At 40.0% G+C, this 23,125-nt stretch overlaps 1 protein-coding gene across 1 annotated transcript; it reads right to left on the bottom strand.

The window, feature by feature from the left end:
* Positions 1-3,103: 3,103 nt before the first annotated feature.
* umodl1 (uromodulin-like 1) lies at positions 3,104-21,882 on the bottom strand. The gene is made up of 17 exons (XM_040151194.1): positions 21,865-21,882; positions 21,335-21,577; positions 20,897-21,055; positions 19,378-19,505; positions 19,076-19,262; positions 16,789-16,929; positions 14,938-15,210; positions 9,769-10,026; positions 9,064-9,176; positions 8,680-8,899; positions 7,685-7,822; positions 6,757-7,586; positions 6,449-6,609; positions 5,512-5,748; positions 4,047-4,203; positions 3,790-3,874; positions 3,104-3,291 (listed from the first exon to the last, which is right to left on the bottom strand). Exons 1-17 carry the CDS (start codon positions 21,872-21,874, stop codon positions 3,104-3,106), a joined length of 3,528 nt encoding a protein of 1,175 aa, XP_040007128.1. The 5' UTR covers positions 21,875-21,882.
* Positions 21,883-23,125: the final 1,243 nt, after the last annotated feature.

Raw genomic sequence — 23,125 nt, 5'->3', positions numbered from 1 at the left:
AAGGAAAAGTAGTACCAACCTGGGATGGGCTGTAAACCGGTCTGTGACTGGAAGAGACGGACCGAACTGGAAGAAAGGTGAAACACCACATCATCCCATACAATCACAAAATGTGAAAATAACTGCTCAATGAGAAGTTTATGCATTATTTAAAATTTTTTATATCTTTTTAGATGTAAATGAATGTAGCAAATGTCAGTCAAATTTACTGTAATTTTGTATTATGATAGATTTTGTATAAATGTAACCATTTTTACAAGCAAGCAAGTATATGCAAAATGCAGTGTAATACACAGAGTTCTGGTGGTGGTTGAGTTTGATCAAGAAAACAGCTCGTGAATGACGAAAGACGTGGGCACTGAATGGATTTTGTGTCAACGTAATGAAAATGATCCAAAGTTTAGTCACCACTGACAGCCGTCACGTTGACCGTGTGAGGAGTTCTGAACAAGTGATCTCAGTATTGAGAGATGCATGTTACCGGCCACAAAAAATGGAGCCGCGGTTTTCTGATGCAACGAGCACAGACCGCTCGTCCCCCCAGGGGATTCCACCCCCGGGTGAAATGTTCAGATCTAGAACTTACTCAGATCTTCCTTGTATCAACAACAAATACATAAGTGTTGGAGGAAGTATTCAAATTTGTTACTTAAGCAAAAGCAGCAATACCACAATCTAAAAATGCTCCATTACAAGTTCAACCATGTAAGTATTGGCAACAAAACTAAGCATCAAAACTACAGGTACTCAGTACAGAAAAGTTGACCCTATGAGTATTATACTATTATTTATACTCACTAAGCACTTTATTAGGAACACCATATTGGTAAGTTTAATCTATTGCAGTTTATTATATTCTCATCACATTTTCTACAAAAAAACCTCGGTAAAGTCAATAGTAATTGTAGTGGAGTAAAAAGCAGGAAGCTTCCCTTTGAATTGTACTGGAGTAGACGTATGAAGGGAGATCAAATAGTACAAGTACCTCATTTGTAGCAAAGGTCCGTACTTGAGTAAATGTCCTTATTCCACCACTGAAGTGCATTAATGAAATTGATTGACGAGCACAAGTCAAGACTGACCTAGATTGTCTCTAGACAGGGCAATTACACTGCTCACATGGGAAGATTACAGCTCATTACACAGCTCAGGTGCTTGGAGGAAGCTCCTGAGCTGGTCCATAAAAACATAATAAGGACGTGTTATTAGTTATCACCTGTGTGAGTGGAAAGCCTTCGGAGATCCCTGCATATCCTGCAAACGCGCGTACACACACGGACCATAAACTATGATGAATGACTGTGTCTCAGAGCCGCCTTAACCTGGTTGAACAGTAAAAGAGACAGATGTGAGGAAGAGGCGGAGGAAAGGCGAAGGCCTGTGGATTCATGGATCATGTTGCAGCCATTACGAGGGATATGGCTCTGCCGCTTCCCAGAATATAGACATACAAGGTGGAAAAACTCTTTTCTCCTCCAGTGCACCCTCCCGATCCCCAGGGGCTGACTTATGAAATCAGGAATCACTCCCCAGATGCGTGTTTTCTGTTTTTAACAGTGGGGATCGTTGCTCGCTGTGGCCACTGCGTGTGTGTTTCTTTGTGAAGGTTATAAATCATCAAACACCTGCACATTGCTCTTTTTAAAATCCGATTGAAGGCCATTGACTGTAGATCAACTGCAAAACACAGGAAGAAGTAGAGGATATATGAAGTTAATGCACAGAAATGTGCATGGAAAAATCGGAATCCAGTAATTGTTTTGTATCAGTAATAAAGGCACAGTTCAGCTGATTTCAGGCTCTTGAACCGAAATGGCTCCCTTTCTCTCCCCTTTGATCGCTGATGCTCTCCCTCCCTCCTTGCATCCTTCATTCCCTCCATCCCTTCACTGGGGCTGTTGTCATAGAGACGGGTTGCCAGGTCTCAGACAGTGGGGTAGAATGGGTTAATTAGGAGGCGGAGCATTTGCAGCCCTCCAGATGGTAGTAAGCCCTCCTTCGCCACAGCTCTCCAGGGACCTCCTCTCAAAGAGAAAGCTCTCCTGCTTAGTATTCACCCCCTCACCGTCGATCCAGGAGCTGCATTTATGACCCTTTAGTCAACAATGAGGGATTATGGGACGTGTGGGGGGAAACTGGATCCTCCTCTTCAGCTCTGCTGAACTGAGAAAGGCTTATAGGAGATTTCTTTTTTTTTTTTCCTGATCTGATTAAAGGCAGAGCACTTCACACCTCCGTACCCCACGACGGGCAAAAAAAAATGTTGGCTTTTTCCCTTATCATCTCACACCTTCTGCTATCCTCCGTAAACACTGTAAACATCCCGTCTGTGCATGCAGGAAGCCATTTTGCATTGTTTCTCAGACCTGAAGAAGTGTGCCAGCAGCACCCCCAAGTGTCTGCATTCACACAGAACAGGTTTATTGTCACACGCTCACAGCACAGAGATTGTACAGGAACACAAGGAATATTTCAGATGTGTAACAAATGGTACACTAAAAGAGTATTTGTAGAAAAATAGCAGCTAAAAGAAGATGTGATAACTGTGCATGAACATTATTGTAAACTGTATTTTTAAGGATAACTACATGAACACCATCATTTAAACACAGATCTGCAATACAAATTAGTTTAGTGCAAACTCATTACATTACAAATTTAGTTTTCTGAATATAGTATGGGAAATTCCCTTTCTATTATCATATCTCTTGCTTTTTATTTTGAAAGGTTTCGTTCACAACTAAAGGCAAACTGTGTCTTAAAACATTTGAGATGAAAAGATTACACTTTTAAAATGTGTAACAAATCATACATATTGATGGTATGATATTTCATTTTAAAATATTCCTAAAATATTTGTACTCTCTATATTTGACATTCCAGTGCGCAACTATTCTATCATTTTATTATCTTAAATACATATCGAGGGGGCATGTGAAATGCAAATAGAATCCGTGCATCATTTATGTTTCATGTGCAAAGATTTGCAACGTTTGGTGAGAACTAGTGCGTGAATGGCGCAACAGCGACATCTAGTGGCAACGGTATTGCGATAGCCTGCTGAATTTATCTGCTGCTGCAGTTTTCCGATGCTGCTGCGCCCCTAGGTGTTGAAGACAAGGTAGGTGAAGTTCTCCTGCTTGGGTTTGACACTGAAGTTGTAGTGTCCAATGCGGTTCCTTTGGTAGTAGAAAAGGCAGACAAAACCAACGATGAAGAAGAGCATGAGACCAATTCCAAGACAGGCGAGGCCAACTATATGAAGGGTGTTATATTCCTGCTCCGTAGACTCTGCAACGATATGAGTCAGGTTAAAACATTCAAAATCAGGAAATAGACAGAAAAAAGGAAAACAAGAGGATTTATCAGAAAATGGCTTAGAAAAGTCAATACCTCAAATGACAAAATAGGGAAAAATACTGTGACTTTTATAAATACTTAAAACAAACTCTTTTGTTCAGCAAAAAGAGAGCTGAAATTTCTCATGAGTCTATCATGAAAATAAATAATTCACTTCAAATTACGAGACCTCAGATATGCAGCACACTGATCAGCCACAACATGAAAACCAGTTACTGGTTCTGGAGACTTGAGCAGCTTTTCTACTATTAAAAAACTGGCCAGCTCGTCAGTAGCAGAGTAGAAGCTGGAGTGCCACTGTTACTTCAGCGGGAATTCAGTCTCATTTTTTGCAGCTAAAAATATCTCTTTTTTAACAGAACCATACTTCATAAGAGAAGAGTGAGATGTTTTAGAACAGACTTAGTTATTCTCTGTAAAAATACTCACCTTCATCTGATCTGAGTAGAGGTCCAGAAGAACCAAAAGCTGTTCCAATTGTATTTGAAGATCGAGCTGTTCTTTGCAAACAGTCCTGCAAGAAAGATGGCAAAGGAGAAAATTCTATTCCTTTCTTCTTCCAATCTTGAACTTTCAAAAAATTAGATGCTTAAGTCAAAGTGGGGATTATTTACTTTAGATCCCTCCACCCTGTGGGAGCTGCAAGGATGCATCTGTAAGACTTTTTTTGAATAGGATGTACTCACAGGCACACAGGTATCTGATCCAATCTGCACACAGATGTGGACCTGGCAGTGCAGATAGATCACATTCAGGTTGATGAAGGAGAATATCTGCACCGACACGCGAGATGTGTTGGCCCTCCCGTTCATCAATACTTTGGTGTATGCGTTTAGGGAACAGCTGCGGAGACAAGGAACTGAGAGTCTGAAACAGCAGTGTCTTTTTTTAGTCTTTGACTGCACCTGATGTGCTTGTAAACAGAACTGACTATAAAGCTGTTGCAATATATCAATTTCATTGCTACAAACGTGGACAACTGTCTGACTAAACTGCAGTTACTTGAATCGACGATGCCATCAGTGACAATTTGTGACTCAGTAATTAATATTTTACATCTCGTTTGTATAATCCATACAAAAGCCAAACTTGCTGGAGTGTCTGCTGGTTGCCTGGCAATCTCACACTGACAACAATGCTCCAGTAAGACACTGTTTGTAGGGAATGAACAAACAGGAGATAAGGTGTTAATTACTGAGCTGTACGGGTGCTCATAGGCAGATTTTGTGGCCTTCAGACAGAGCCAGGCGATCTGCGTTGCACTGCTACCACTCTATGCTAAGATGGGTTGGGGTTAGGGTGCTGAACTGTAGCTTCACATATAAAGCCACAGCCGGCAGCTTAGCTTTATATTTTACAGACAGGTAAGGGACTGTTATTTATCTTCTCATCTAAATCTTAGCAAAAAAGTATGTTTCCCAAAAAGTCAATCTATGCCGTTAAGGGATACATCCTTGTAGTATTCTTACAGTTTCATTTGAGCAGTTTATTTGTTAGCTTAAATACTGAATTTTATGTTTGACTCATCATGATTAAAGCATGGGGGAGTCTGGCTGCAATATTTCAGAATTTTTATTAGGCAGATTACAGCACATGAAGTAGTGCTTGTGTTCTCAACCTTTTATAGCCCGTAACCCTATTTTAGGTCCCAAAGAAGGCCCAGCAACTAGAGTGCTGTCATGGAAACCTGAGTATCACTCACATTAGTACTTTATTTTGAAAAGCGTGAAGGTTATCTTTTTTTTTAAGATAATGAATCTGTTATCATGAGAAAACAACTTTATAATCTCAAGATAACAAAATAATTAACTTGTGGTCTTGAAATAACAGATAAAGTAAAATTAAGCTGCTCTCGGCCTGCAAAATACAATAAAACATATTGAAATTTTAGACATTTTTAGGATAGAATAACATACATGAATGTTAAATATCTGCCAGTACTTATCAAGTGACCGTCTGTATGGCCCAGACCCCGAGGCTGAGATACTCTGAAGTAATGGTGATAGTAATGGTAGAAGTAATAGAATTAGCAAAATAAGTAGTAGTTGTAATTAAAGTGAGAGAAAAAGTAAATGTATAAGTAATAGTTTTTGAAATACTAACAGTAATAGAAATAGTTATAGGAACATAGTGCTGTAGGTAGAAGCAGACCTGTTCTCCAGGAAGGTGTAGCTGTAGGTATCTGCAGGATTCGGGGTGGGAGTACCCCAACACTTATTGATGACCACTTTAATCTGCTCTGAGGAGGTTTTCAGGCTGACCTCCACCACCACGACCTCCTCAGGGGACAAGCTGTAGTTGTGGGGTAGAGGCACTGTGCCGTTCATCAGCTGCACCGTCACCTGGAATGAGCCCAAGCCCGTGATGACATCTTTGATCATGTTATACCTGGAGATGGGTGAAAACAAGATACATTCAGCCATAAATACAACTGGACCACACTGCAAAGACTTGACTGAATTCATTGACTCTTCAATTTTAACCCTTAGTTTTCTGAAGCAAGTAAAACAGTAAAATATATTGCCCAAGATTAGACAGTTATACTTAGTTTCAAAATAGTTTCCTATGTTTCGGGGATTTTCAGAAACAAGTGTATAGGCAACATCAGGAAACAAGTCCAATAAAGATGAATCAAATGAAACAAGATTTAAGAGCATTTTTTTATTGTGATAGAATGACGAATATTTTTCTTTAATTTACAGTTTATGAGCTGATTAAGAGACACCCTGATCCATTCTGACCACAACACACTCCAATATATATTGCTTATTATTGTTTGGGGGTTTTCAGTCAAACTTGAAGGAAAAGCTGTAATTTTTAAAGGAATAGTTTGACATACTGGGAAATCCACTCATTCTCTTTCTTACTTTGAGTTAAATTAAAAGATTGGCACCACTCTCACATCTGTATGGTATATATGTAACTAGACCCAGCAGACAGGTAGCTTAGCGCAAAGACTGGAAACAGAGGGATTCAGTTACGCTTCTCATGTCTGCCAACTGCTTCAGCCAACTGCCTCAGTAGCTCTAGGGCTATTTTGAAAAATGCTAAAGCATGGTGAGTTATCATGACAGCAAGTAAAGCGTACCCCATGGAGCCGAAGTCAGCAGAGATAAGCATGCTCTTCAGGTAGGTACACATGATGGGAACCTCCAGCCGTATTCTGGGTACCTCCACTGTTCCACCGGGTGTGGTGTATGGATCCATGGTGTTGAACAGGGTTACAGATGCCATGTAGTAGGTCTCATTCTAAAACACCAGATGTTGGAAGTAGTTTGGGTTCTTAGTTAATGGACTTCAGTTTTAGAGAAAAAGCACTGGAATGCACAACATCCACCTAACATGCAAGAGCATTGCAAAAGTTCACAATTTCAGAGGAGAAAAAAAAAACCTCACATGCACAAGTCTAGTGGCACACTCATTCCAGGCTACAGTCAGCTGGGCATGGGTGGCATTGCCTCCGTTGACACCACATCCCAGCAAGCCCAAGTATAGGGTGCTTTCCCTGATTTTGGTGCTCAGAAGAAAATCCCTGGCAACTGTCACAGTGATGGCAGGAACCCTGCACTGGACTGAGATGGCCCCTTCCATAGAGACATTGGTGGCAGTTCTCAGGACAGTAGCATTGGTTGTTGGAGCTGTAGCAGTGCTAGTAGGGTTGGCAACGGTGGTTGTGGGCGTAGAAGTCATAGATGTCATTGCAGTTGTGGTGGTTGTAGGGTCGGTAGTGCTAGTTGGTGGGGCAGAGGTTGTTGTAAGGTCAGTAGTGTTGATTGTGGGGTCAGTAGGGATGGTTGTTGGAGCAGTAGTTGCAGTGGTAGAAGTGATCTTTGTCAGGGCAGAAGTGGCGGGTGCAGGGGAAGTAGTGGCAGTTGTTGGGGTAGTAGTCGTCGTCGGGGCAGCAGTGCTTGTTGTTGGGGCAGTAGCAGGGGTTGTCAATGCAGGAGTGGTATTTGCAGTGGTAGACGTGGTGGTAGCAGTGGTTACAAGTTGGACTCCTGTAGCTGCAACAGCTGTGACTGTAGAAGTGGTTGAAACCAGTGCGGTAGGTGTGACTGTAGTGGAATCCATTTCACTTGTTGATATAGTGACTGTGGCCGTCCCTGGACTGGTGGTTAAAGCTGGATCACTGGGTGGGGGTGTCATGAGAGAGACAGGGGTAGTACTAACTGTAGAAAATATCGTGGGTGTCGGTGATGATGTCATTGTCTCCCAGGTAGCAATTACTGCATAAGACAAGATGCTCTGGTTACAAAATGTAAAGATATTCTGTTGTTAGATCTTTTTACAATGAATCTAGCACTTCCACTCTGTGAGACCCTACCCTGACAGGCTCGTCCAGGCCTTTCTGGGTTGTTGTCTATAAATCCGTCCAGGCAAACACATGTGTAAGAGGCCCAGCTGTTTGTACATGTAGCCCATTGGGAACAGTCATTTTCCCCTGATGCACATTCATTAAAATCTACAAAAAGCAAAACATTTTGGTTCATTAAGTCAGTTTTTATGTTGTTCTTTAGTATTGTACTGTATGTTCATGGTTTACATTTTTTTCCTACATGATAAACAGACATGACAAAGCCTCTACACTACACTGTAGTTTGTCTGACACTTGTTTGAATTTTGCAAATCGCTCGATTGCTTTTGGAAACAAAATAGGTCACTGCTTCATGGTACAAAATAGAAAGAAACTCCTGTTTTTCAAGCAAAAACAACTGTAAAAACTCACTATTTTTCAACCTAAAAAATATTTTGAGGATGGAAAATAGTGAAAGGAGAAAAGACAAACAAAAAAATCTGTAGTCCTTATTTTACAACATTTATGTGTCATTGTGGTAAGGACTTAAAGGCATACAATTTTCCATGAAGTGTGCGGTCTCACAAGTCAGTTAAAATGTTAAAAATGGTCAAAATCCCCAATCCCACAATGCAACTCGAATGGGTAATTTGGTATATCCTCAATCCACGTCTTTCAAACTCCTGCCCCCAGATGCTAGTCTTCAAGCCCGAGCCAGGATAACCATGATGATATCATCTTGTTTTTCCCCCATACTTTAGAAGGCTTCTTCCAGAGCCACAGAAGACATTATACTATTGTTTTCTTAAGCTGAGTAGTACTAACCTTGAGTAACTACTCTAATTTATCTTGATGTGTAAAATCAATCCAAGTTACTTGTAGCTCCTTTATACAGAGCACCTTGGTGCTTCTTTTTGCTTCAATCTTTCTGACTCACAAGATACATTTTAAGATCATTTTTAACACGCCCTACTTACCTGGTTTTGAAAAAACAATTTTTTCGAACCGAGTATGGAAAGACATACCATTTATGCCTGTGTTGTTTCTATCCACTGAGTATTTGGAGCTGACCATCAGGGAGTTTAGCAGAGCTGTGGACACATTACTGATGTCTTGGCTTTGACTGGGGGTGAAGATGAGGGTGAAGTTGACCACCACACTGCCCAGTGAAAAGCTTCTGATCTTGACTCTCACCTGGCCCGAATCCACAATGGCCTTCATCTCTGGAGACAGAGACTGGTAGATCTGTTGGTGACAAAGGAAAGAGCATCAGTCAGAGTTATGATGCATGAATGGATGAAACTATAAAACTTGCCTCGTTAAATCATCCAAATGGACATGTTTAAATTGTGTGAGGTTCTATTCAAAGCTCAAATTCTGTCACTGGGTAATCCTCGTAACATACCCACCTCCTCTATAATACTCGCAGTGAGGTTTTTGTAGGCCTGGCTGCTGGTGTTCTGCAGGTCAGTGGTGAACTGGATGTTGGTAAGTCGAGCTGTGGCGTCAAGAGTCTGAGCATCTACAAAGAAAAGTCTTTTTTTGGTACAATAAACACATTTTCCACAACTAAATGTCAGCCTTTTCACCAGCCTTGGGCCTACTGGTTAAAGAAGGAGTCTTTTCTTCATCACACATTAGTCAATAAGGGCATTCTTATCATTTTCCTTATTACTCCCTGTGGGTAGTAATCGGTGATTGCATCTTATCCTATTTTTAAAAAATCTGGAAAAGTCAGTTTCTTCTCCTTTAACTGAGGGAAAATCATCCTTTTGCTAAATGACAGCGTGGGGATACTTCCACAAAAAAGACAATTTTTTTTTTTGCTATTTTGTCAACTTAGTTTGATCTAAAATTTCCACTCTGATATTTATTGAAGCAACAGCAACAACTTAACAGCTTGTCTTTTATTATTAACTGTAATATTATCATTAAAACTGAAACTGTTGGTCATGACACAACTAATTATGGATAAAGGTAATAATTTTCTGTAAGATGTGAACTTCCATTACAGAGCTGTTCTATTCACAAAATGAAGCTTGGCCACAATTCTGTACATCATTTTTTTTCAAAAGGATCCAAAAGTCAAAGTCACTGGAACAATCAGTTCTTACCAGTCTTGACCAATATATGATGGGCGACTCCTTGACTTCCACAGGCACAAGGCGTGACGGTAACATTGTAGAGCACCCCAGGCTGCAGTTCCCTCACCTCGATCATGGTCTGACTGGTGTCCCAAAATTGAATGACCTCTGACCCGTTGCTTAGAACGACCTGGTAGGTCTGGTTTTTCGGAAACAGGCTGGACCAGTACACACAGAAGGAGGTTCCAGTGACATTAGACGACGTTAAGGTGGCGATGCTGGGAGGAGCTGGAAGGTGGTGGTGGGTAGCATGTAAGAGAGGGGGGCAGTGAACAGGTTTGTTCTTCATTAATTGTGATTAAAGGAACAGTTTGACATTTATTGGGAAATACACTTGTTTGCTTTCTTTCAGAGAATTACATGAAAAGATTGACACCACTCCCATGTCTGTATGGTAAATATAAGGCTATGGTTACCAGCCAGTTAGCTTAACTGGGAATCGGGGAAGCAGATAGACTTTTTCCCAAAGTAACAAAGTTCACCTACCAGTGCCTTTAAAGCTCACTAATTAACATGTTATATCTTGTTAATTCTAGTAGCCCTTTTAGGAACTGTTTCCTCCCAAGCAGTGGAAGAAAACTGAAAAATTAAACTGAAAAATACTGCTTAAAAACATTTCTGATAGAGTATTAATCTCATTGGCTTTTGAGGGTAAAAAAAATATCCACTCCAACTGCAGTTCTCACAAACCATCATGTACCACTAGGTTTTTTTTCCCGGCTCTCCAGTGTCAGAGGGCAGTAATCTGCCTGTTATGGTTTGTGGCACCACGGTGAGGTGAAGAAGGCAGTAAGGAGTTGGACTTTGGAGAAGAGGATCGGGATTTTGAAAAGTCTGGCGCATTTGCAACAACTGTTACGGAATGTGTAAATCATTGCAGAGAATTTAGATGATGATTGGGTTTATAGTGGAATGGACCGGCAACAAGTCCACTGCTAGAAAAGGAGGGAAAAGGCTAACTCTGAAAGATTCAGTGATTCAAATGAGGATTCGGATGACACTGTCTAAAGGGTAAAAATCTCAGACAGGGCTCAAACAGTTGGCCTACAATTAATGTACTGTCAAGAAATAGCACTTAACAAAATAAGATGGTAGTCACTTCAATCCAATTAAGGTCACAAAGGCAATTTAGAGAGAGATTGGGAGAGTTAAGTTTGCAAAGTACTTGAACAGCCGCAGGCTACTAATATTTGCAAAGGATGAAGAACAACAGAAAGATTTTGAACAAGGAAACAATTAATGGAAAAAAAGTCAAGTCACACATTCCAGGTGCAGTTGCCAAAATAAGGTGTTCCACTATTGATATCCATTGATAAGGTTGTGTCAGAACTTAGAGAGAGAGGAGTTAAAGTTGCTGAAGCTACAAGGTTGATCACTAAGAAAGGGGGTGAGAAAATGGAGAGCCTCGCGATTTTACTTCATTTTGAGAAAATCTTTCTGAGGAAAGCCTTGCTGGGTATATTTAGTTATTCGGTGAGAGAGTATATCCCGACAATACAAAGGAAAGGAAAGGTGCGGAGGGAATCATGCATACGGAAAATGTAGAGGAAATTATAGAGTAAAGTGCTGCATCCTTGGAGAACATAGTGCTGCTTTTCAAGGATGTGTTGTGCAACAGCAAGTGAGAGAAGTACAAATATACAAAATTATGAGCAAGGTTTCATATGCTGAAGCATTAAAGGTAAACTAAGAAAGAATGAACAAGAAAATAATAGAAAAAAAAAGGAGAACCTCAGTCAAATACATTATGAAAGATAATCTCCCAAAGTAAATAGAGCAAACACTGTGCAAGAATCATGTTTCATAGGTGTTAAGAAAAGGAGGGGACTTTACTAGTAGACAGAGTGAACTTTGTTGCGTTCATCTGCAAAGTGGCTTGTATAGCTCTCCAACAAAAAGATGGAAGGGCAAGAAGTGATACAATTGTTGATGCAGCAAGGAACTATTCAAGGATCACAAGCACTGAGGGAGATACAATATATGAAATGCTCTGTCCACTGAACTGTGATGATACCTTCTAAAGTAGTGATCTACATCATAACGGTAATCGACATTCTTCAATGGAATGCTAGAGGTTTCATTGCAAATGGGCAAGAGTTTAAAAGGTATGTTCATGAACTAGATATTTTACTGGACGCAATTGGGGTTCAAGAAACCTGGCTCAAACCACACTTAAACTTTATAATACCAGGATATACTTCAGTGAGATGTGATAGAGACATGAAGACGGTGGGGGATATTTAACATTCATTAAGGAAGGCCTGGCATTTCGGAAATGATCTTGTCCGAATAAATACAAATGTTTGGTTATTGAAATATGCAGATCAAAAGGCATTTTTATGCTGGTTAACTTTTATAATCAATGCCAGTCACTAACTGTGGATATATTCCATGAAATAGCAGGTAACAATACTAAAAGAGAAATATGGTGTGGAGACTTTAATGCTCACAACAATTTATGTGGAAGCAGTTATACAGATACAAGACTAGGTCAAACCTACTATATGGCTGGACCATCCTTTATCTACCATATACAGTATTTTAATACAGCTGAATTCCCAATAAAGCTGTTCTCATTTACATGTTTTTCTGTTTCTGTTGTCAGACAAGTATGAAATAGCGACTGAAACGTGGTCCATTAAGACGACATGTTAACCAGCAGTCGCTTCCAAGCCATTTCCAAGCTGCTGTTCTGCTCTGCTAAAACCCAGATTTTAAAACCGTGACGTCATCTGACAGAATCACCAAACACAAGGTAAAGACAACAGCTGTCCCGTGATTTCGGCTTTATTAAGCTGTAAAATCATCCCTTTGGGAGAAAGTTAGAAGCTCATTTTCTCTTCTTAGAGAGATGTCCCTGCGGAGGGCAAGCCCGATCTCTCGCCTGTGGGGCAATACTGGTGACTCTCTTCTCTGGAAAGTAGGTAAGATTTCTCCAGAAAGTTGCTAGATTTGTCGCTAGGTACTTTTGTGAAGAAAAGTCGTTAAAAAGATGTGAAAAGTCGTTAATGTCGTGACAAAGGCACTAAGATGGCAACATTGTCTTTAAACACACCCTGATGATGCAGTAGAAACACAATGTTCGTGTCAATTCATTCACCGTTCACCAATGGTGTAACATCAGCACTTACTTACGCAGCATGGGGCAATGGTGTAACTTTATCACTCAGTCGGTCACTCAGTCACAGACATTTGCCTTCATAGGGCTGGCCCCGCAGTTGCGGTCCAGCCAAAAAATGGACAAGGACATTGAAGATTCTAAAGATGATAGTTTGTTTGTTTGAATAACGGAAGTGGTACAGAAGAATGAACTGAGGAAGAAATGTGATCACAAACTTAGATCTTACATGTGTGAATGCTCAATTAGCAAGATGTAGTGAATGAGGAGTCTCAAACATCTCCACAACTGGTGGCGATCACTCAATTTTATGCTCTAGGGCATTTTCAGAGAAAGGTCATCCTCACAGTAGATGGTGCTTTCCTGAGGCTAAATGGGATGAAGTTAAGGAATACTGTGCAGAATCAGGAAAGAGTATAAATATGATAGGTAATATAGATGAAGCACAGATACAGTTACAGCTGTGATAGTAAAAACAGCATCAATGTATGTTCCATTAAGTAAAGTAAGTAAAAGGAAAGATGTACCTTGGTGGAATAATGAGTGTAGCAAGGCCTTAAAAGAACGAAATCAAGCTTTTAAAATGGTGAGAAAGAACTTAAATCAAGAAAATGTTAATCAACAAAGAAATGCATGGAGGTAGCAAAGACTTTCCAGCCATAGGAGGGGAAATCCAATTAAAAGAGGCATGGACAACGGAAAGGAACACCTGTACAAATTCCTGCTCTTGTTGATGGTAAACAGCTAGCAATAACTGATGAGGAAAAAGCTCATTTACTTGGGAAAATGTTTGCAAGTATGCACAGTGGAAACCATCTTGAGGACAAACATAGACAGAGGAATAGAGAGATATTAAGAGAAAACTCTCAAGTTAACAGTATCAGAGATAGAATGGACTCCTACCTGGGTTTAGAATTTACAATTTCTGAGCTGAAAGGGCCCTGTCTGGAAGTGGTTATACCACTCCTGGAACAGATCAAATGTGCTATGTGACACTTACCTGATAATATTTTGAATGTTATTTTAGATTTGTTCAATAAGATCTGGAGCAAAGGCAAACTCCCTAGTGGGTGGAGAAGTGCTCTGATACTTGCAATCACTGATTACTCCAGGATCCAGGTAATACAGGTAACTATAGACCTATAGCTTTAACATCGCATTTATGTACATTAATGGAAAAGATGATTGTAAAAAGACTCGATTACTTTTTAGAGCATAAAGGATTACTAAACCAGGTCAAAGTGGATTCCGTAGAGGAAGATCCGCTATAGATGCTTTAGTGAAGATGAGTAATGATACTGAAGCAATTCTTCATATGAAAGAAGTAATGGCAGTGGTATATTTAGATATTGAAAAGGAATATGACTCTATATGGAAAGAAGGGGTATTAATTAAAGCAGGTCAGCTTGGTATTGGAGGAAAGATGTATAACTGGATGTTAGATTTTTATCACATTGTACTTTCAGGGTTAAAGTGGGATCAGATATGTCTAATGAGTTTAAAATAGAAAATGGAATTCCTCGAGGAAGTGTAATTAGCCCTATCCTTTCAATATTTAGATTAATGACATAATTAGGGATGTAAATAGAGACATAAGTGCTTCATTATATGCAGACGATGAGCCAATCTGGAAAAGAGGGAGAATTGGTAATCAGGGGATTAAATATCTCTGAATGCTTTACAGATGTTGAAAGTTGGCCATATATCCGGGGTTACAAGGTTTCATTTGCTAAATCATGTTATGTGTTGTTTACACGAAAGAAAGAACCAATTAACATCGACTTATTTCTATGCGGACAACCTTTAGAGGGGGTGCCAGGATTCAGATATTTAGGAACATGGATTGATGAAACGAACACGTGAAATTCTCTTTTAAAGCACGTGGAAAGACAACGTAAGAAAGCTCTCAACTTCATGAGGAATGTATGTGGTTATGACTGGGAGGCAGATAAACATTGTCATGATTTGGGGATTCTACGCAGCCTAGAGATAAAAATAGAATAGAATAAAATATTTCTTACAGCATGTGGTTGTCGGCAGAGGCAACTCCACAGTTGAGCTCATGCTTGTATGCGGTGCAGAACTTATCCACTGCGGAGTATGTGATGAATTATAAGGGACAGAACTTGTATTAGTCAGAGCTGTAGTCATGCTGATCTCAGAGGAGGTGAAGATACCGACTGTGCTGTTGCCTGGAGGGTCCAGTGTGGTATTGGAAGCTGGGGTGTAGGTTGTGTTCATGGATGGAAGGTAGGTCAGCGGGGTCTCTGTGGTGGTCCACACCGTGACGTCAGCTAGGAAGAAAGGACGGAGAACAATGTTGATGTCTAGTTCAGTTTTAGCACCTCTGTGTGGAAAGATTTGATAAATCTGAAGTCTTTACCCGGCCTCCAGGTGAGGTTTGTGTTTGATGAAATATTTCTTGTTCACTTTTTTACACAGCTGTCAGAGAAGGTGATTAAAGATCACCCAGCCGTGTTTTAAGCCTCAGTTTCACCTTTTAGCAAGACAGTGAGAAACTTAAGGGCCTTTCTCTATGATGTGAACCAGATAAGAAGGCTAAACCTACATAAACATAATTTACCCAAAGAGAAACTTATTCTAGCTCACTCTTTCGTTCTCTGTCTTCAGCTGCTGGAAAACCCAGTGACAATCAACCCATCATGCATCCTTTAAAATGTTTGTTTCGAAAAATTACAACAAATACCAAAGAGCATGTCTTTGGCTATTGTGCATACATGGAATATAAATTTAGCAAATTTTTCCTAAGACTAAGTCAAATTTTCACACTGTCTTAACAAATGTGCATCAGCTTTATTCAGCCCAAAGGAAAATCTCCCTGGTGAAGCTTGCAGCGTCTCCTAACTGTAATCTGTGTCAGTTAAATCTGTTTCCTGTATATGATGCCCGTTTTTATGGGAGCAGATTAGCAAAGTAAGTGATTGGATCGCTCCCTATAAGTCATGTTATTAAATGACAATTCTAACTTGAAGACTCAGAGAAAAGTATGGCTAGCTGGATCTACTGCAGCCCAAACGTTCACCAGCAACTAGATAGAATCCCCCACGTTCCATTTCACTACATCAGTGATGCTGTGAATATATAGTCCATGTAGATATATAATGGAGTTATTTATTGGCTACGGACAATAAAATCAGGAGATGCTGGGGGACCTGGGAGGGAGCACTGAAGACAATAAAATCTTTACTTTCATAACAACTTTAAATGGGGTATCTGGTGGTTAAATATTGTTACCCTTTTTACATTTACCCACCTTGGGCTTGGTTGGAGTGGTGGCTGGTTGGTTAGAGGAGGTATCAGATTATTAACATAATATGAAACAGATTACATGTTGGACAAATTTAAATATTGATGCGCTCTTTTGATATGTTACGTACTGATCTCTGTATATATCTACATCCCTTTTGGTTATGTTAGGAATTCTTAAACCACAAAGATGATGAGCCTCCAAGAATGTGATGGCAAAAATAATAATAATTTATCCACATCTTTATTTGCATTAATTAGGATGTTTACCATCATTTTAGCCCTGCATAATACAGAATGTATGGTCACGCTTTATGTCATAGTATTAAAAGAGATATGATAAAAGGCAAGGTTTTGTGAGGTAAAAAAAAAAAGCTTATGGCTGTGTACAGTGAGTTCCCTACTTTTAAATGTGCCACTGCAATTCAACTTACCGCCATTTACCAACAGGTAAATGATAAATTAAATATATTTGCAACATATGCACACACACGCACACACACACACACACAACCACATACATGCACACACACACACACACACACACACACACACACACACACACACACACACACGCACGCACGCACATGCACACACAGTTTCACCTATACAATGCGCTCCAGGGTTGCTGGGGTCAACATCGATATATCCCTGGCGGCAGGTACACCGGTAGGAACCCACTGTGTTGTTACAGTCTGCCTGAGGGGAGCACTGACAGAGAGCAGAGTCTGCACACTCATCTACATCTGCAATTAGAAATACAGACATATGAAAAGGTTGGACTGGAGGTACAGTTACATGTACAGTCCAGGCCATTAGTATTTGGACAGTATTTGTTCCTCTGGCTTTGAGCTTCGGCACATTTAATTTGAAATAAAGTGGATACTAAATTAAAGTGCCAAGCCTCAGCTTTAATTTAAGTGGGTTTACATCAATTTAGAAAGAACAGTATGGGAGACATAGGCTCTTTAAACACATGGTGCCCAAAGTTTAGGGGCTCAAAAGAAATTGGACAGATACACATGAAGTAAAAAAAGAAAAAAATAATTTAATATTTAGTGGAAAATCCTTTGCAGTCAATGACTGCCTGAAGTCTTTGACCCATAGACATCAGCGGACACTTTGTGTCGTCCCTGGTGATGCTCTCCCAGAGCTTCACTGCAGCCTCCTTCAGCTCTTCAGCCTGTGGGGTCTCTGCCTTTAGCCTGCTCTTCACCAAGTGGAATTTTGCTCGGTCAGATCCGGTGACTGACTCAACCAGTCGAGGATATTTAGCTCTGTGGTTGCTTTGGCTGTATGTTGAGGATCTTTGTCCTGCTGAATGATGAAACGTCATCCAGTGATTTTTGATGCATTTGACTTAATCTGAGCACACAGAATGCTCCTGTATAACTCTGCTTTCATCCCGTTGCTTCCGTCAGCAGTGAAATCAATAAATGGCAGTGTGTCGGTTCCATGGGCAGCCATACATGCCCAAGCCATAACAGGTCCACTGACACGTTTGACAGATGAAGTGGCGGCTTTGGGTGATGAGCTGTTCCTTTCTGTTCTTGAGGTTTACCAGGGGTTGGCAACTTGTGGTGAACCCTCGGAGGTTATGGTCATGAAGTCTTCTCTTGATCATTGACAAGGAAACATGTCCTCCTACATCCTGGCGAGTGTTCTTGACTTGCTGTGCAGCCATAAAGGGCTTTTTCTTCACCATGCAAATGATTTTCTGATCATCCACAAGGCTTGTGCTCCTCAGTCTACCAGCTCATTTGAACTTTTGTAGATTTCCTGTGTGCACCTGCTCTTTTAGAATGTACCCAGCTGATTTAGGTACTTTTTTTTTTAAATGAGCCTCACTATTATCTTCTTCACTGGCACAGTCACCTCTTCCCACCTCATATTGACAGACAACTCCACCTCAATCTAAATGAGACCTCTCAACTTTCAGTCAACTCTGAGCCATGTGTGATCTTTTTCTGTCCAGGAACTAACGCTGAAATGACACACAGCTGCCCAAGAAGCATTTAGCAGCCGAATGTCCAGTTTCTTTTGAACCTTTGTGATTTGGGCACTGTGTGTTACAATTAAAGGTGACAGTTGGCACTTTAATAAAGCATCCATTATATTTATATCAAGTTGAATTAAAAAAGAATGAACAAAAGAAAGAACAAAAAATATAATATGTAACTTCTCAAATACTTACGGTCAGGAATATATTCTGTTGAATTAGGGTTGTGTTTCAATAAGGAGTAATAATTACAAGAAATTGAAAATAACATATATGTTTGTGAAAATAAACAATAACCCAAAAACATAATTTATAGGGAAGGACATACAGATTGTTAAATCATGGACACAAATTTGGTTTTAGAAGTTTCAGGTAACAAAACTTAAAATACAGTGTGCAAGTTGGACTTGATTCACTTGTCTTCTATGTATCTTAAATTTAAAGTAATTCAGAGGTGCCTAACAATAATGAAAGTACATTATCATTTTGGCATAAAGTGATGAATTAATTTTCTGCCCACAGTGTAGAGAAGGAAATTAATTTTTTTGTGAGAGAACATTCTGATGGCAGCTTGATGTGTGACTGTGTGCGTAATGGCGAGCCTGTTACTGTATCTTTTGTGCAAATGTAACAAGTATGACTGATTCATGATTAATATTTGTGTGTGTTTGTGCACGTGTGAGTGTGAATGTACTCGCTCTGCTGTTTTTTTCCGCTATTGGAGGAAACATCCCACAGATGACTGTCAGTCATATAGAAGTGGTGGGAGAAGGAAAGTGTGGTGCGACTGAGTCATTTTTTCCTGAACACCGTGTTCTCTGCAACATGAATCATTCTCAGAACTCTACAAGAATGTCACAAAAAAAGCCCCAAGTAGCTTCATAGAGACCTACCTTGAACAGTTACAGATGACACCTCCTGTATGTGTTTGAGAAGAAGATGCAACGTTGATGTGACATTGTACAGTGAAAGAGTAAAATTGCAGTCAATCAGCAGTGAGGTAGCAGTTCTGTATGGGTGCACAGGCCATGAGCTGAGGTAGTAGACTGAGACGTCATCAGACTGCAAAGCTCCTGTCATCTATTAGTAATAGAGACACAAATAATAACCAGTCTGTTAGAAGTCGTTTTATATACAGTATGTTGCAGAAGTCTTAATTGCGGTAGTAGAACTTCAGTATTAGCGGTAGTATTACCATTGCTTGTAGTAATCGCGTGTGATTCAGGAGTCCTCTATCCTTAGACATCAGTTGCTGGTAATCTATCTTCACTGTCACTGTTGCGTTCAGACGGTATCCTCCATCTTCAGAATAATGTCCTGAGCCTGAAAGTTAAATTAAAAAGGGTCCATTCATCCAAATCACAAAGAACACCCCTATTTTCTCACTTACACCTTGTGGTACCTGGGACTGTATAAAAAATTATAGAGTGAGGAGGGCAGCTGAACCTTATGGTTCACTTTTTAAAAGAGCAAGGCCTTCTGCCTTTCTCAGTTTTGTTAAAATTTTGGACCCTCAACCTTGACTTGGGAAGAAAAACTGCAACAACCTTCCCTCTAATAAAGTGATGCAACATTGTTAAGTTGGTAGAACTCACTGGGTCATAAAAGATGGTGCACTTTTTATGTAAAAGGATCAGTGATTTTCAAAATCTCCATCAAATTTCACATTTGAAATTATGGCAGACATAGGATAGTGCATCCCAAACATTCCAGCAAATAAACTAGGCTGAAAAAAATACAAATCTAAGGTGAGAGAAATTCAAAAGATCATTCCCTGCTCTTCCAAAAAAATATAAGACTACACTCTCTTCAGCAAAAAGAAAAAAACACATATCCCTCTCCCTTTTTTCCCACCTCTACCATCTAATAATTTTCATACAGTACCTATTTGTTGTGCAGTAATGATCAGATTTATTTGCCCTGGTTTTGAGATAAAAGTATTGAAATTGAAATTAAGAAAAATCAGTAAAGTAACAGTGAAGTTACTTTTCAGTTTTAAAAAAACAAGAGAATGTATTCTAAAAAGTTTTCCCTGGGACTATTTCTTCAGTAGAAACTAGTTCCAGTGAAAATTGAGAATCATGGATTATTCCAAGTAACTGGGACATGTTTCTAAAGAGACTTGGGCTATTATAGAGTGAGACTATGTAACGTTTGAAAGAAAAAAAATAATACAGTCCTCATATTAGGAATGAAAACTTTAATTCATGAGCAATAAAACATACCCTTGATCAATTCAATACACTTGGGGGTTTTGCCGCTATAGCTTTGCTTGGTCTGGTATGACCAGAGGCTTATGTTCGCTAAGAGCTAACATTAGCAAACCTTCGAGAGATTCTGCTGTGTAATGGCTATTACTAAGTCAGGTCACTGACTTTGTGACTCCTCACTACTTGTGCTACTGTTACTCTACATTTTAGCATCAGCTATTATGCTGTAATTGTCATTTTAGTGACAGCTGCAAAAGCAAAAGTTAAATAGGCTCACTTTAAAAGTGATGTTTATGTGCTTTGAACACAATAAACAGCATTGCCTTCACTCCTGTTATAATGTCTGAAACCAGCAGGGCTAGAAACCAGTGAGAAAGTTTTTCTTCAAGATTTGGGTGAAAAGACGCTTTAATAAGAGCATGTGACTTTACGCAAGAAAGCATAATAGCAGCTTACTTTAATAAAAAGATAAAAATCAATCAATCAATCAGGATGTACACTAACTTGCAGGATGAATGCAGAGGGAGCGACCCAATCTCTGGCAGCATTTTTGCCTGCCTGGGCAGTCCATGTCCCACTCACAGTCCTCAGATCCGGGATACAATCCATCTGCAGTTGGACAGGATCCTGGCTTGGCGATGAGCTCCCCGCTCCTGTTTACAGCTTCATTCAAAGGAAAAGAACATGTAACAGGCCATATATTAGCAGCAAGATATTTGTAGCAGTCCCGTTTCTGTGCTTCTATCTAGTGTCTTGCACACAGCACCACATGCTGAAAGGTCATAGTGACTGCTTATCTGTCTACAGCACAAACTTTAATGACGTTATATCATCAAATATTACTGACACGAAGAAACTGAAATCTAAGAGCAAACAGAACAATGTGTGCTCTTCTATCATCTTCAAACCCCGAGATGGATAAATGATGTGCAGGGCACTCACGCAGGGCACAGTAACGGCCGACTTGTACGTAGCCATCGCAGCACTGGGTAACCTGCTCCATCACTGTCCTGTACTCAGTCTGATGGATCATCCTGTGAAGTGTGACTGTGCATGTCTTCCAGAGGAGCCATCCGCCACAAGGCTTTATCACAGTATAAGGGACCTTATGCATCACCAGGAAACTCACCATCTTTGTCTCATTACGAATACATAGATGGTAGCCAGATGCAGACAGACTATTTCCTGGAATAAAATATATTTTGTCATTTTATTGTTGGTTAAGTTTGCTCAGTAGGTAGTATCTGGCTGCATAATGACATCAGATTTTACATTTTGAGTTTGTCACGAACAATCCTCCTTGGTTTTGACTTACTCATAAAGTATAACATAATACATCTATCATTTGTGACATTAAAAATGTTAAAAAGAAACTGTAGGTAAAACAAGAAGCGTTAATCCCCATAAACACCATATTCTGTTGTGGCAATAGATCAGTTTCATGTTAATCTGTCATCTGCATAGATGCCTACCTTCATACATAGTGCTTTGTCCCCTACATAGAGCCCGCAGAGCCGCGGCCACCCAGATGAAGAGCATCCAACTCATTTTTCACAGATCAGAATATCAACCCTATATTTAACGACCACATTGGACATGCATGTTTCTCTCCGAGATGACGCTAATTTACTGTTCAGGGTGTATTCAAAGACCAAATCCTCTGTGGCTCTGTCTTTCTCCTCCTCCTGTTGCTCCATCAGTCCCTAAAGGACTGCAAAATCCTAGAAGCCAGAGGGTAAGTATTAGGTGAATATGAATATCTGGCGTTACATGGTCAGTGTACTGAAATTGCATTAATTTTTGCAAGTATATTACAATATTCAAACAATTTGATATCCTGCATTGCCATGATGTATGGCAGCATGGCAAGCTAGTGAATCTCTATATTACAGAGAGAAAACCTTTGGTTCACATGACTTTCACAAAGGAATTTCCGGCCTTGTTTTTATTTTTGTAGCATGAATAAGTTGTCATCTTACTTATTCTTTGGCAGTATTAGTGTAAGTAAACATGTTTACGATGCCAGGGAGAGAGATATGAGGGATGGGCGGAGTTAGAGTCCCTAATGACTTGGTTTCCACGCAGGTAACCATGGCAGTGCTTGCTCTGCTGCTGGCATTAACAGCCTGTGTCAGCCACTGATGTAAAGTAAGGAGGAGTGAGAACTTCCCTGCCATTTCCCATGTCTTCATCCTCATGACACGAAGACGCAGCGGGATGCTTTGTCTCTCAAAGATATGTTCTAAAAAAAAAGGCTACATCAAAATTCAGTCATCACTTTGAGATGAATGTGTATATACATTCACATTTGATGAAAGAGAAAATTCCCCAGGTCCTCTGCATTCTTTTAAATCATTTCATGCATATTTTTATCCTTAGTAAATGTAGTAGTTAATATAATTGTGCCCGTTTATAGTAATGAGGTGTGAAAATGTGCCTGATTAAACTTCCTTCTGTCATTAAGTGATAATGACTGGGTACATGCTGATGCGCTGGAGCATGTGGATGTAGGGAGGTGCATGGCTACTGGCACATGTCAGCTAAGGTCACTACACCTTAAATAATTACTCCAGAAAAAACAATCGCCTCAATAGAACATGGTTTCATGAAAATAAAGATCATCAGGAGTGGTGCATTCAGCCTTTACACCACCAGTGCCATACCTGATTGAGTAAGTGACTGTTGCCAGGTACTTTAGCTGACAAGGCTTTCCAGGAAGAGGCCTGTAGGCCA

Source organism: Xiphias gladius, chromosome 17, assembly GCF_016859285.1.
Source record: "Xiphias gladius isolate SHS-SW01 ecotype Sanya breed wild chromosome 17, ASM1685928v1, whole genome shotgun sequence".
Lineage (NCBI taxonomy): Eukaryota > Metazoa > Chordata > Actinopteri > Istiophoriformes > Xiphiidae > Xiphias > Xiphias gladius.
Note: the sequence above shows the minus strand (reverse complement) of the source record. Positions and strands in the feature narration are given on the sequence as shown.